Source organism: Vulpes vulpes, chromosome 13, assembly GCF_048418805.1.
Source record: "Vulpes vulpes isolate BD-2025 chromosome 13, VulVul3, whole genome shotgun sequence".
Taxonomy (NCBI): Eukaryota; Metazoa; Chordata; class Mammalia; order Carnivora; family Canidae; genus Vulpes; species Vulpes vulpes.
The window spans coordinates 133,664,832-133,679,983 of record NC_132792.1 but is presented as its reverse complement, the minus strand read 5'-3'; the positions used below and the strand labels follow the sequence as shown (position 1 = coordinate 133,679,983).

General features: G+C 35.2%; 1 protein-coding gene across 17 annotated transcripts in view; it reads right to left on the bottom strand.

The window, feature by feature from the left end:
* DNM3 (dynamin 3) overlaps window positions 1-15,152 on the bottom strand; it is a 563,024-nt gene that overhangs the window by 148,400 nt on the left and 399,472 nt on the right. For all 17 annotated transcript variants that reach the window (XM_072733034.1, XM_072733032.1, XM_072733026.1 and 14 more), the window contains one exon: window positions 9,567-9,676. In XM_072733034.1, the coding sequence (XP_072589135.1) occupies window positions 9,567-9,676 (110 nt within the window). The remainder of the gene's footprint in view (window positions 1-9,566; window positions 9,677-15,152) is intronic.

The window sequence follows — 15,152 nt, the reverse complement described above, 5'->3', positions numbered from 1 at the left end:
TCATAACCAGAGAGACACTCAACAAGGGGAAGAAAGAAAGAGTAGTGAGAGCTGGGAACTATTGTAATATGCAGGATCAGAACCACATGACAACAAATATCTTTGCAGTGAGAGACTGGAACTAAGGAAGAGAGCAGACAAAAACAAAACAAAACAAAAAAGAGTTATCTGAATCAAAGATTTGTATTTAACACCCTTCAAGATCTAAAGTATCCTTTTATTGACTCGGTACACATGTATTTCTATCCAACTCCTCCACAAAGAAAGCACAGGGTCTATCTCTCTAGATTTACAGTGGGAAATAAGCATTTCTGTCATATTGGGAATTTGCAATCAGCAACTCTGCAAAAGTCCTCAACTCTCTGTCTGACCCATGTGAACCTAATAGTTCTAGCAGAACCAAAAAGGGCCAAAATCTTACCAACAGAAAACTAAAATCCTGTCTTCTGGCTCTTTACCTCCTTTACTTTCAGAAGTTCTACATATAACAGAAAACCTGAAATTTGTTAATACTTTGCTTAAGCTAAAGAACTGAAGATTTAGAAAGCTGAATGGAGATATCTACAACACAGTTCTGAATAATAAAATGAACAAGAGAACAGAGACAATTTACAACAGAACATCTATTCTCTATTTTTTTCTTAAGGACAATGACATGGAATTCTGTTCTACTAAATTCAAATAATATTTATACAGTTTGTATAGAACTGAAAATTCTCAGGTTCTTACTTATTAAATCAAAGATTTCTTTTTGTGTTCATTTCCTCTAAGAGTTTTCATCTATATTTTCATTTTCAGCCCACCCAGATCTGAGGCTTTAGGCTTTCAAAGCTTACCTACAGAATGCTTTTTCCTGGCAATTGGTCTTATTTATATCTTCTCTATATAACAGGGAAGAAAAGTTTAATATAGATACATTTATTCATTCCCTCATGTTATTGAGGTGTACGGCCCTGGGGATAAAGCAATGAACAAGACAAAACCAACTCCCTCTCATAGAAAGTAGTGCAGCAGTGGAGATAAATATCTGTCACATAATTATATTTAAGTTAATTTATTTATTTGTTACCATGTTAAAACTAGAAAGTAGTACAAGGTGTTAAAATGTCAACTTAGCACATTCCATTACTTAAATACATTAAGTGTTCTCACAGCCATACCACTGACACCTGAGTAATATCAGTTTGCTTACATGTGCCTCCAGACAAGGCATCAGACTTCACGTAGTCTCACATCTGGTGGCATTTTTTTTTTTGATACTAGGAATAGAGTACAGGGAAAATCAAGGCATTTAAAATCATACCTGAAGTTACAGAGAGGATATAATAAACTAGATAAGATAGTTGAAAGTGATAAAGATTTTTTTTTTTACCATCAACCTGATTTTTTTTTAATATACTAGGTACTCATAGAGAGTATTACAAACACCCCTATACACCCATCCACATTCCTTGGGGAAATGGAGGGTAACATACATCTCATTACTAGCTTGGACTGGAAAGACTGGTTACAACTGAACCTTAATCTGACAAAGAAAAATTTTCTTGAATTAGAGTATTCAGAAGAGAAACAATCCTCACTTAGTATTCTAGGAGGCAAGAAGAAATGTCTGAAACATCCTTTTGACAACTTTGGTGTAAAATGAAATAAAATAACTTCTCCAGGTATCATGTTTATGTCCTAAACACAAGCCTCATTGCACTGTATTCCTTATACAATATTTCATTTCTTATTATAAAATTCTACATGTTCTTAATCTACTGAGTTTCCAATGAATTTGAGCCTCTGCCATCCTATTTATGGAAGAGTAATTGCTTCCCTTTTAATATAGACTTGACACTACACCACATTCAAATGAGACATGACCTTTTTGACAAGGCATTGTATACCACCTTTTGCCCAGCGTATTTGTTTAATAATGTACTTTTCAAACAACTTAAATGCTAAATGTGTCTTAATATAGAAACGTAGCATAAAGGTATATAAATGGAAAAATCTGACTCCAATTTCTTTCCAGCTAACAAATGGAAAAATATACCACTCAACAATGAGAATAAAGAGCCATTCTTTTTGGAATCCCTAAAGTGCAGCACTAGCTATAGTGCGGCATTATTTGACATTTATTGAGTGTCAGTAGTATGCTGGGGACTAGTGGACTAGTGAAACATCCTAAAATCACTTTCTGTAGGAAAAGGGGGGGGTGAACTGAAACATTTGGCAATGTTGATAAACCATATCCTGAATTGAAGCTACAAAGCAACGTCACGGAATAAATGCCTTATTTTAAAAGCAAACAGAGCTGGACAACCCCAAGGGGTACTCAGAAAACACCATGTGGCTGCCCTACAAAACCCCTGGATGGACACAGATCTCTGCTGGTTACCAGAACTGACATACCTTGGACCAAATGGGCCTTAGCATGACCTTAAAAGAGAAGGCCTGCCTGGGGAGAGCAAAGACCAGCACAGTGAAGCCATTATCTAGACATGCCTCGACCAGAGAAAACATGGCATTTCTAACAAAATCAAATGGAACAAAAACCTGGGGGAACATTCCAGTCGTAGTTTAGATCCTGCCACAAAGAAGTTTAGGAATCTTTTAACTTAGATTTCAAAATGATCTGGTGATGCAATGAATGTGAGGACAAAGTATTGCGATTTATAAGTCTCCCCATATATCTAGGATATGGTCTTTGACAGGCCCAGAGGAGAGTTGGGGGATGCATACTCTTACCTGGAGTTTTTGTAGGCTAAATCAGTCTAGGTGTGAAATTCACTCTCAAGCGCAGAAGTCACTGCAGCTAGTAACAATTCCTTCCATTTATAAAAATCTTAGCACTAAAACACTGTTTAGAATGGCTCAAAAATCTGGTCACCAGACTCATAAAGATCATATTAATTCACCAGGACACCAAAGGCTTTTTAAAGAAGGATGTTAAATGTATCAATTCTCACACACCTGATGATTGGGGAATTACAGAATAACTGTTTTAAACTTTATAGTGGAAAGTTGAAATAGCAACTGTATGAGCTCTTAGGAATAATGCTGTGGTACAAGTAGCAAGGACTAATAAAGTTTTTAAAAGAACTGTAGCAAGGGTACTGGTCAGTTCTATGTCTAGCTTTGCCAATGAGACTAAAAGCATTCCATGGAAATTGGTAGGACTAAGAGATAAGAAATACCTCCAAAGGAAGTTAAAAATCTCTTCATTGCTGCTCTTTTGGGAATAATTCCAATTAAAATATTAGGTGGAATTCCTGTTCCACAGTCAATATCAAAACTGTGGTATCAGAAAGAGCCCTGGATCAGGAGACATCTGGCCTGGGTTCTACTTTTGTTTCTGTCATTAACATTTGTGACATGGGAAGGGTATTTAACTATTATGGGTATCAACTCTTTAACCTGTGAGATGAGCAGAATGGACAGGATTATCTCTAAGGTTTCAGAGAACCCTAGAAAGTCATGATATTTTACAATTACACTGGTGACAATGCTAGTGTTCCCACGGGAACTCAACCCCAACCCAATGCATCTCCCAAGGGTCTTCTGAATGGCTAAATATTTTGATCCAAAACACTAAAGTGGAAGACAAGGATGAAGCACACAAATCAACAGAAGCATTTATAAGATCTCTTCTAAAATCTCTCCTACAGCTTGTCTGAAATAGATAAATTACTAAAGGCAAGAATATAATTTTTCTTATAAGATTTTTGTCTCAGAAAAAAAACTAGGAACATAGTTTCAGAATCCGTGTAAGTGGTGAAAAGAATATCATTTAAGTATAGCTGATAGAAAGAATTATGCTAAGCATATATGCTTCTGAAAGATGCACTGTTTTCCCTCTACATAGAATACTAAATTAATTGATTTATATGGTAAGTCCAGTCCAATAAATTCCATGGAGAAAAAAAAATTTTTTTTTTTGAACTAGGGCTCATCTTGCCTTTGAAATTAGCTTCTTCTCATCCAGAACAGGTGACAACAGATTAAGTAACATTTCCAATCATTTGCTTTGACTAATGCTATTTCCTCTTTGGGATATTCCTTTCAATCTCCTCTCCATCAATTCATGCCAAGACCCAAGAAGGGTCACCTCCTATCCTGCTAACTATTGTTTGTGGGACTTAAACACTAGAATGGAATATGCTATCATAGATCTGGTGAAATGTTACCTTACACACTATAATCTGTTTCATGTATAATTATTCTCTCAACTAGATTACCTTTTCTCCTTTTTTTCTTTAACCTCTTCATTCATTCTTAAATTTTCTGTCTTAAGATTACTGAAAAATGAATGCTGTATGACACTCACTGGTGATTACAAATGTCATGCAAAACATTTAGAATACCAATACTGACATGCATAGCTGATAATGAAGAAATGCCAATAAATACTTTGGAGTAAATAACAGAATTATTTTTTTACTGAGAAAATAAATAAGAGAACAGGAAAATGATAAAAGGTGTTCTCTTGCCTTTTTTTGTTTTTTGTTTTTTTTTAAAAGATTTTATTTATATATTCATGACAGACACAGAGAGAGAGAGAGGTAGAGACACAGGCAGAGGGAGAAGCAGAGTCCATGCAGGGAGCCTGATGTGGGACTTGATCTGGGGTCTCCAGGATCACACCCCAGGCTGAAGGCAACACTAAACCACTGGGCCACTGGGGCTGCCCATTATCTTGTCTTTTCTATACTTGTTTTATACCCTCCCCACTTCACTCCTGACTTTTAAAAATTCCAATTAATTTATTTTCTCCTTATATACTTTAGTAGTTATATGCTTTATTTTTATTCTTTTTGATTCCTCAATTTTTATTTAAAGTTTGAAGTTAGTCTTTCTACTCCTTTTCCAAAATGACCTTGAAACAGTTTAACTCTACTAACTTTCCTGATTTCCATATTGTTGTTACTCAGCATTTGAATTCCACCTTACTCCTTACCACCTTTTTCAAATTGGTTCACATAAGCAGTGTTTGTTTAAATTTATTACTTTGATTGTCAGTTTCTTTGTTCTGTTTGTCCCTTGCATTCCAGTGTTTAATTTTGGTTCATTCTCCTTCACACTAAAGTATATCCCTTAGAAGTCCCTACAGTGGGTGCTACTTGGTTGTAACTCTTAAGTTTGGTGTTTGGTTTCCTGAGAATGTTTTTATTTTGCTCTCATTTTTTAATAATACTTCAGTTGGATATTAAATTATATATTGATGGTTCTTTTATCTCATAACTTTGAAGTCCTTATTCCCCTATATTCTGACTAAAATAGGTGTTCAAATAAATTTAATAAACCAGTTAAAATGATATGAATGGACTAAACTCTCTAGCTAAATGAAAAAGAACTAACATTAGATTAAAAACAAATAAATCTAGATGCATGCGATATAAGAATGCTTCTTAATAAAAAAACAAAATGGTTGGGGCTTCTCAGTGACTCAGTTGGTTAAGCATCAGCCTCTTGGTTTTTGGTTCAAGTCATCATCTCAGGATCATGAAATCCAGCCCCATGTCAGGCTCCCCACTCAGTGGGGAGTCTGCTTGAGATTGTCTCTCTCCTCTGCCCATCCTCCTCTCTCTCAAATACATAAGAAATATTTTTTAAAAAAGTAGTTGATAGCAAAAAAGGTAAAAAAGGTAAGTCAAGCAAATATCAACTAAAAGAAAGGTAGTATAGTTATATTAGGAGCAGACAAATAAATTTTAAGGCAAAGAACACTGTTAGGAATAAAGAGGGTTGCCCAAAATTACTTATATATCCAGAAAACCACCAGGAAGATAAAATGATTCTAAACTTGTAAGATTCTAATAACATAGGTTGGTCTCAAAATATATAAAGCAAAAATTGACAGATTTACTAGAATAATCAAGCTCATAGTCACAAAATGAGATTTTAATCCTTCTGATGAAGTGAGATTCTTTATGGCTTTTGTCTGTCTCCCTGCCAAAACCCTTCTCTGGAACATAATCTAAAATGTATCATCTTTTTTGTTTATTTTATTCACAAATGTCTTTCAGTACATGGAGCAGTGCCTGGCACATAATGGCTGCCTAATACAAATTTGCTGAGGGTGTGAATTCATTAATATGAAAAAAAGATAGTAAATATAGAGACTGAATAATACAATGAACAAGCATAATCCAATGGACTCTCATGGAACCCCACACTCCCAAATCAATACATTCTTCTCAAACACACATGGAACATTTTTGAAAATTCATCATGTGCTAGACTGTGTTCTTTGACCACAATACAATTAAGTTAGAAATCAATAACAACAAACCAATAAGTCTATGCACCAAAAAATGTAAAACATACTTCTAAATGACTCATAGAAGAAATCATAATGAACATTATAGAAACAGAAGTGTCAAGAAACAGAACTTAATGATAACAGAAAATATTATATCTCAAGATTACTTAGAGGGAAATATATAAATTTATATGCATATAAAAGAAAAAGGACAAAAATTGATGAACTACATATCCAAATTAAGAAGTTAGAGAAAAGAAGCCATGATCCCAGGGTCCTGGGATCGAGCCCTGCATCTGGCTCCCTGCTCAGCAGGGAGTATGCTTCTCTCTCTCTGGTCCTATATGCTCATGCTTGTTCTCTCTCTGTCTGAAATAAATAAATAAAATCTTTAAAAAAGAAAGAAAAAATATACACAGAAAAGGGTTAAAAAAGTCAAACCTGTTACTTTGAAAACAGATAAAGGTCTGGCAAAAATAATTATGTTAAAAAAGAAAAAGTTTAATGTTAGAAATAAAAAGGGTCAAATTTCAGATACAGCAGAAATTAAAAAAAAACAGAACATTAAGAAATACTTGATACTAATATACTTAAAAACGAACAGAATAGATGCTTTCCCAGAAAAAATAATTTGTCCAAAATGACCTATGATAAAAATAGAAAACCTAACAAACCTATAATTGTTAAATACATTAATTCACTAGTTAAAAAAGTTTACCTACTAAAACTGCCCACCAGGGCCAGATGATTTTATGGGTGAGTTCTACCAAATAATCAATTAATAGTTAATCTTATCTTATAAAAATGTTCCAAAGGATAATATGGACTCATTCCCACTTCAATCATAAAGCCAACAGAAGCTTGATATGAAAATCAGGCAAGGTCAGCACACACACAAAAAGGACATTTATGGGCAAATCTCACTTATAACCATATATGCAAAAGTCTAAGTAAAATTCTTAGCAAACAAGCCAAGAAAGCATAATAAATAATACTGCATCATTAATCCCAAGAGATCTGGATGGTTTAACATTAGAAGGTCTATGAATCTGTTTCATTACATGAACAGATTAAAGAAGAAAATTATACAATTTCTGTAGGGACAGAAAAAAAAACGATAAAATTCAACATCATTTATTTATTTATTTATTTATTTATTTAAAAATATTTTATTTATTTATTCATGAGAGACACACACACAGAGAGAAGCAGAGACACAGGCAGAGGGAGAAGCAGGCTCCATGCAGGGAGCCCGATGTGGGATTCGATCCCAGGACTCCAGGATCACGTCCTGGGCCATGAAGGCAGGTGCTAAACCACTGAGCAACTCAGGGATTCCCCCCATTTATGATTTAAACAGAAACAGAAACTTTGGCAACTCGGAACACAAGGGGTCTTCTTTGCCTGATATCAGTTACCTATCAGAAAGTTAATTATTTTAATTATAAAATTATGAAATAATTCTCCTTAAAATTAAATAACAAAACAAGGATACCCAATCATATTCAACATTGTACTGGAGGTCTTAAACAGTACAAAAATAATTTAAAGATTTCAGAGGAAAAGACAATGGCAAATATGCATATAGATGGGACAGCCTTGTACTCTCAGAGGTCTCTGAGAAGTAGCTGAAGAGTTCACTATCTACTGAGAACTCTAGGATTCCAGAATACCTACTAGAATTTTAGAAGTCCAGTTATCTTATTTTGGTGTCTTTTGCGCTCTTAAAAACTCACAGTTATATTTCATCTAGAAAGATACTCTACCATTGTCTGATTTTTAAAATTTTGTACCAAGCCCTTTTATAACCTGAACCTTCCAGGTTGACCCAGAACTCAAATTGACTTTGTATGCAGTAGTCCACTTCAATTCTGCATCCAGGCAGAAGGCTGAGCACATCTGTGAAGGTTCTTTCAGGACCTCCCAATTACCCATTGCTTTGAGGAAAGTATGTAAACAGTACTCAGTTGGCCCTAGCACAAGGACACACTACTGCTCTCTCCAGGAAATCTTTTTATTCTTTATCATCACAGTTCTTTTTTTTTTTTTATGCAACTTTCAAACAATACCAAGTTTTTAAAAACTCCATCTCAGTATTCGGTAGGGTAGTTATATTTAATTTTCTTTCCCCTAGGTTCTTTAAATGATTTGCTCTTGTGGTTTTTCTAAGTATTTTTGTATAATGAGTCACTCTGAGCAACTGACTGGGAATGTAGGAAGAAGGCTTCTTTGGCTATTTTAATTTACTGTGTGATTGACCTTAGGCCGGTCATTGAACCTAATCAGGGAACTTCATTCATTGCTAAATAAAGATAAAAGGGCCTCAAGAGATGGGTTAAAATTAGACCCTGCCACCTAATGACTCAATCTCTTAATAACTGACTCACAGAAATTAATTAGCTTTTTCCTAGAACATTTCCACTTGGAAAAGATCTCCTTGTTATGTTCGCCTCATTATAGCCCTTTGACATCTCTCTATTCCACCCTCTGCCACCTCTCCATTTGTTTATTTAATTTTCCTCCTTGGCTTCAGTAAGTAACCATGGCACTCCATGATGATCAACCCCAAATTAAGTTTTGATGTTGTAGGTGATGGGTAGTAAAACAAATAAACAAACAACAGCAATAAAATAAGACAAGAAACATAAGTGGAAGGAAAAGAGGACTTAAACACAGAAGTCCTGCTTTAGTTTTAAGCTTTCTTATGCACTAATTTTATAATCTTAAGAAAGTCAGTTAACCTCTCTGAGCCACAGTTCTAATTTTTAAAATGATCACCACACTACTCTATCTTTTGGCTTCATGGGAGACTGTTTAAAAAATGACTGTGCATAGTGCTTTGAAAAACTGTGAAGTACTACATATTTGTATTCACATTAAGGGGAATAATTCTATTCGCCAATGTAAAAATGCCATCCTAATATACATAAGAAGGTCTTGAGTAATATCCACCCATGCTGGACAGATACTATCAAAAATAATAACAGTAATTTATAAGCATGTACACAATAAATTCAGGGCATGGAAGACTTTAAATTAATAAAATGCACTTCAAGAGTGAAAGCAACATGATTTGAGTGCCTGATGGAAGAGCAGGGAATAAACTAATTAATACTTGAAGATCATTCTTATTCTAAGTTCTAATCTTTTCAATCCATAACGTATGGTGAAAGTTAAACATACAAGCCAAATGAAAGGAAAACTATAGAGTTAACAAATTTCAAGATGGCACCAAAGGAACTCTTATAAATATGGTCTCTAGATCACATAAATTTCAAGCAAAAAAAATCTGAAGACAGAAGCTACTTCATTTTCTTACCTTTGTTCTGTATTAAAAAGTGCAAAGATGTGCTTGCTAGACATAAAGCTCTTTTCCACATCTCGAACTTTCAGGTTGTCCAAGGGGAGCATATACTTCTTTTCTTTTTCCTATTGAGAGAGATAGAGAGGGAGAGAAAATTGGCTTTAATAAAAGATTTTGAAGCCTGCCAATGGCAACACATCACCTGAGTTAGCCAACATTTGATTACAATATTTCGATACCATCATGCACTATTTTGACACCAGCTACCAAGGAATAAGAGCTGTCTGAGAAAAGAGACTCCAGTGATTCTCAACACATGGGTCGAGAGGATGAGTGGAGGAAAAGTGTGGAGAAGGAAGGGCTCAGCGATAGAACACATGGTCTTCTATCCTTTCTTCCTTATGTGGGCCCCCTTAGATGTTTTAAAATGTTAGTTTGATATTAAGAATTTAGCCATCTGTTAATATTTAACAAAAATGTTCTGGTCCTAATTCAATGAGAAACGCCAGATGGATTTCATTTCATATTTTATTTGCAGCCTAAGCAGTTTTGATAGCCAGTGCTGGCAGGAAACTGGAAGCACAGGACCCCAGTATGAAAAACCCCCTATAAACCAGGAGAAAGCACAGCAAAATACTTCTTAGAATAAAATGTGAGTCCAGAAAAAAAGTGATTCCATTGTTGAGAGAAAAAAAAGAACCCATTAGAAGTAGGCTGAGTAACTAGAATAAATTCCCTTTTAAAATTAATAATTCTTTTGGAAGAACATGGACACTGGAGAGGAAGGTATACAAATGAGACTAAACCGGTCTTCATGAAACATACTAGATGCCAAAGAATTATGAGAAACATTTACTATTAGGGATTGGCCCAGGGCCAATATTATCATATGTATAAATGCCTAACAATCAGTCTAATAGGAGAGAATCAAACTTTCAGCTTAAAATACCTAGTCAATATCTATTATAGGGGCATTTTACACAGGCCTTGTTCAACAGTAGCCCTGTGTATAGAGTCCCAGCCCATATTTCTAGTGCTGGTCCTGAGAAAAAGCAGGACTAGACTCCATTAAGCATGGAGACTTCCACATGACTTTTAATAAACAACTATTACCGTATTTCCTGTCAAAAAATGCATGCGCTGTACAGACATGTTTGACATAAGCTTTTTTTGTTCCCAGAGCACTAGGCTCAGTAGTGTGGAGAAGAACTGTGTGTGTGTGTGTGTGTGTGTGTGTGTGTGTGTGTGTGTGCATGTATACGTGCGCACTCCCTAGCCAGTTTCTGGGGGCCATGTTGTCTGCAGACCCTACAGAGGGTTATTGCCCAGAGAATCACTGGCTTTGACACTTCTTACTTCTAAATTAATTAGAGAAAAGTTGGGCAGAACACATAAGAGCAGTGAGGCAGAGAGAAACAGAGGACTAAATCAGTTGAAGGAAGTTGGTTGGAGAACAAAATCGCTGTCCTGGCAGACAATGTCTTCAAAGAAGCTCAAAAAAACATAAAAGAAACTAAATAGGAGTGAGAGAAACCTAAGAACAAACATGAAAAAGAAAAGCATGGTCAGAAAATTCAAACATTTCTTGTACAAAAATTAATAATATATTACGAAACACAAGTGTATTCTAAATAACAAAATATGTAATTTAAGTTAATAAAGTATCACAGTTGAGTCACTTGTCAGACTATTTTAGGACAGAATTCTAAGAGGCAAGATCACAGATTGAATGAAAAACTATCCAATACATAATCAAATGAAAATGCTTGAAACCCAGGGAACATTTTTTTTATTGGATGTTTTTCAATGCCCTAAATTTAAGCAGCTGGATTTTTTTAATGCACCATCCTCTTCAACCTTTTGAAATGATGGATTCGCCTTTTAATGGGAAATCTGCATTTCATTGTAAAGATGGAACACAATGTCCTTGGCGTGTTTTCTATAGAAGTAGGCTCCCTTTCATACTGAGTTCTTTAGCATATAGTGAATACCAAAAATCCAGCAAGTTTACGTCAGACATTAAATGCTGGAGAAATACACATATGCCGACAGGGGAACATGAAAAATGTAGTTTCATTTCCAAAGTACTAAGTGTCATTTATCCAAGGTTTTTGAGGACATATTGCTAAATTATTTCATAATCAAGAGTTTTAAGACTGACAAAGGGAGAAGTAAAAGAAGATTCAGACTGACTTGTTTAATTAAAGTTGTAAGTCAAATGGAGAATTGGAGAGAGCAATGAAACAATCTATCATAGATATTTCTAAAATTCTTGGTGCTGTGGGGAAAGAATGATGTTCTGTTAACATATTGAATATGAAGTAGCTAAAATAAACAAAAGGAATAGAGGAGGAGAAAGGATAAACAGAATTATAATTTCCAAAATACAGTCAATCTTAGTACCAGCTTAATTGAGGCATTTGCTACATAATCTTTGTTAGTTCTTTTAAACTGGCCAACAATACACTGTCCAATGTGATAGTCACAGCCATAGTCCCTACCGAGCACTTGAAATGTAGTTAGTTATATTGGAATGTGCTCTAAGTATTTAGTACATACCAGAATCCAAAGACTTAGTGTGAGAAAAAGAAGGTAAATCATATCATCAATATTTTTATATTTATTATACATTGAAATGATAGTATTTTTTAAAAATTAGGGCAAATAAAATATTGTTAAATGCAATTTCATCTGTTTATTTTTAGTGTTCTGAATATGGCTGTTAGACAATTTAAAATGACATATGTGGTGCATATTAGTTTTCTATTGACAGCATTGAACCCCATGTCCTCTCATACATCCAATTTTTCTCTTTCTCTTAAATTTATTTATTTAAAGTAAGCTCTATGCTGTATGTGGGGCTTGAACTCATGGCCCCAAGATCAAGAGTTGCATGGTCTACTGATTGAGCCAGCCAGGTGCCCCTCCATCCATTTTTTTTTTCTCTTCTGACCTCCCTGTTTCTACCATTAGGTATATTTTAATTTTGCATTCTCCCAGTCACTGAATCTGAAACCTCACTATCATTTCTAAGGTACTATTTCCTTCACCCCCTTTATTATATCAAGACTATGTTTCATTCTGTTTGAGGCATTTGTCAGAGCTACCCTTGTCTGACATTCCCACGACATGTGTCCAGGTCTCTGGCATCTCACAAGCATGTGGTTATAAATGGCCTCCTATCTAGTCTCTTTGCTTTCTAATTCCTTGAACATTACCAGAGATGGGCAATTTTCTAAAACTACTCTGTCAAATCCATTACAGTCCTTCCAAATTTTCACAGGTCTCCATTATTTCTGGAAGAAAATCCATGAAATTCTTTCCTGTGACATCGGTCATTTTTGTCACATGACACACCTACCAATTGGTCCAATTCTGATTTGACAATATCTTTTACTCTTCTATTAAAAAGTCTCCATTTCAACCAAATACAACTCTGTCCACAGTCTTTTCCCAACTTGAGATATCCTTCCAGCTTCCCCCTACCACATCAGCCTAGAGTCAAGTTCAAGTTTTACCTTCCATGCAAAAGGTTTTCCTAAGTTTATTACTGTCTCTTTGTCATTCCTCTGTCTTTATTTTGATTCATATAATAGGCATAGTTTATTCTATTCATTTTGAATTATATGTTATATGAGATATCGTCATCCTATAAATGCATTACATTACAAAATTTGTATGAAGGTTGTTCATTTGAAATTCAGAATGTTCAGTCAATCCTATTGTTTAAGTAAGTTACATTGGCAAAGAAAAATAAAAAATAGAAAATGTTTTTGTAACATTTATAAGTAAATAAGATATAATTTGATATTTTATTTTTTCAAAAAGATTTTATTTATTTATTCATGAGACACACACACACACACACACACACACACACACACACACACACACAGAAAGGCAGAGGCACAGGCAGAGGGAGAAGCAGGCTCCATGCAGGGAGCCCGATGTGGGACTCGATCCCGGGACTCCAGGATCATGCCCTGGGCCGAAGGCAGGCGCTAAACCGCTGAGCCACCTGGGCTGCCCTAATTTGATATTTTAAATATTTTATATTAAATAGACATTTTGGAGGAAGCATTTGTAAAGTTTTAGAGAAATTTTCAAAAGCTTTAGAAGCTGAGGTCCCCAATTCAACATCTTTTTTTCATTTTTAAACATAGTACCCTTCCTTTCCTCAATACAAAATGGTTGCTAGCACTATTTGTATGGGAGGCATCCAGGGATTCTTTGTTCAAAGAGAGAGGGAACATGAGAGAGTTTGTGTTCTTTCCTTGCAATACTTGACAAGTATTAGAAGAAAGAGGAGAAATAAGATACACTCCCAAAAGGACGCATTAAATGTTTGAGAGGGTGTTGTCGGAGGTGGAAGTAACCAAAATGTGACTAGCAAAAGGCAGATGAATCAGGTAGAGAGAGGTGGTAATTATATGATGGCTACAGGATGTGTGGTCATTGACCTTGTAAGGAAACAAAAGGACCAATGAAGGACAGATATGCAGTCAACAAGTGGCCAGTGATGATTTCTAGCTGGCAGGGCACCATCAATATAATTTGATTGAGGGAAGGCGCCACAGTGGGTATGAGGAGAGGGTTGGGTGTGTGGAGGAAAAGCTTCTGCATATGCAATGGACTGGAAAGTCTTTATGTACTTGGTGATTTATATGTAGGGAGTTTCATAACTTGGGGAATGTTTGAGTGGCCTTGGTTTGATGACTACCTTGAATCTTATTTGTATGTACATTTTCTCACCAACAAAGCAACAAAATATTCAAGGATGAGACAATGAGTTATTTATTTCTATATATTATAATGCCTGACATAGTGTTGGTCATTGAAATTTATACAACATATTACAAGTATTTGTTGAATTATTTTGAAATTGATAGCAAAAGTTGTATGTTGATTAAGATATTTGATAGTCACATATATTTGAGAATCAAATAAAAATTCTGTAGGAAAGAAAGAATCTGTAAAAGATGCTTAATTGATTGGCACTGCTTTCGATCATGAAATCTTTACAAAGTTTAGATTGACCATCATGTGTATTTCTCTCTCTGCCTCTGTTTGTATGGCTTCTACTTGCTAGGAATGTCTTCTTCCTTGCAAGAAGGCATATATATACTAGTGGCCTTGAAATTTATGTCAAGTGCCACCTCCTCCATGAAGCCTACTCTGATTACTTCATGTCATATATGTCTTTTTTCATTTTTTATTTTTCAAATGATTTTTATTTATTTATTTATTTGAGAGAGAGAGAATGCATGCACACTCTCAAGAGGGGCAGAGAGAGAGGAAGAAAATCTCAAGCAGACTGTACCGAGCATGGAGCCCAACTGAGGGGCTGAATCCCACAACCATGAGTTCATAACCAAAGCCAAAACCAAGAGTTGGACATTTAACCAACTATGCCACCCAGGCACTCCATATGTATCTTTTTTTAAGAGCTCTAAAATTTCCCATGGTTTTTGTCCTAGGCTATATAGGATACCATTTCTTATTTATGCTCAACTTGCCTCTTCAATAAATTGGAAGTTCTTTGAGGGCAAGGTTTATGTTGAAATTCTTTTGTGTTTCTACTTATCAGTTAAATGCTGCTGC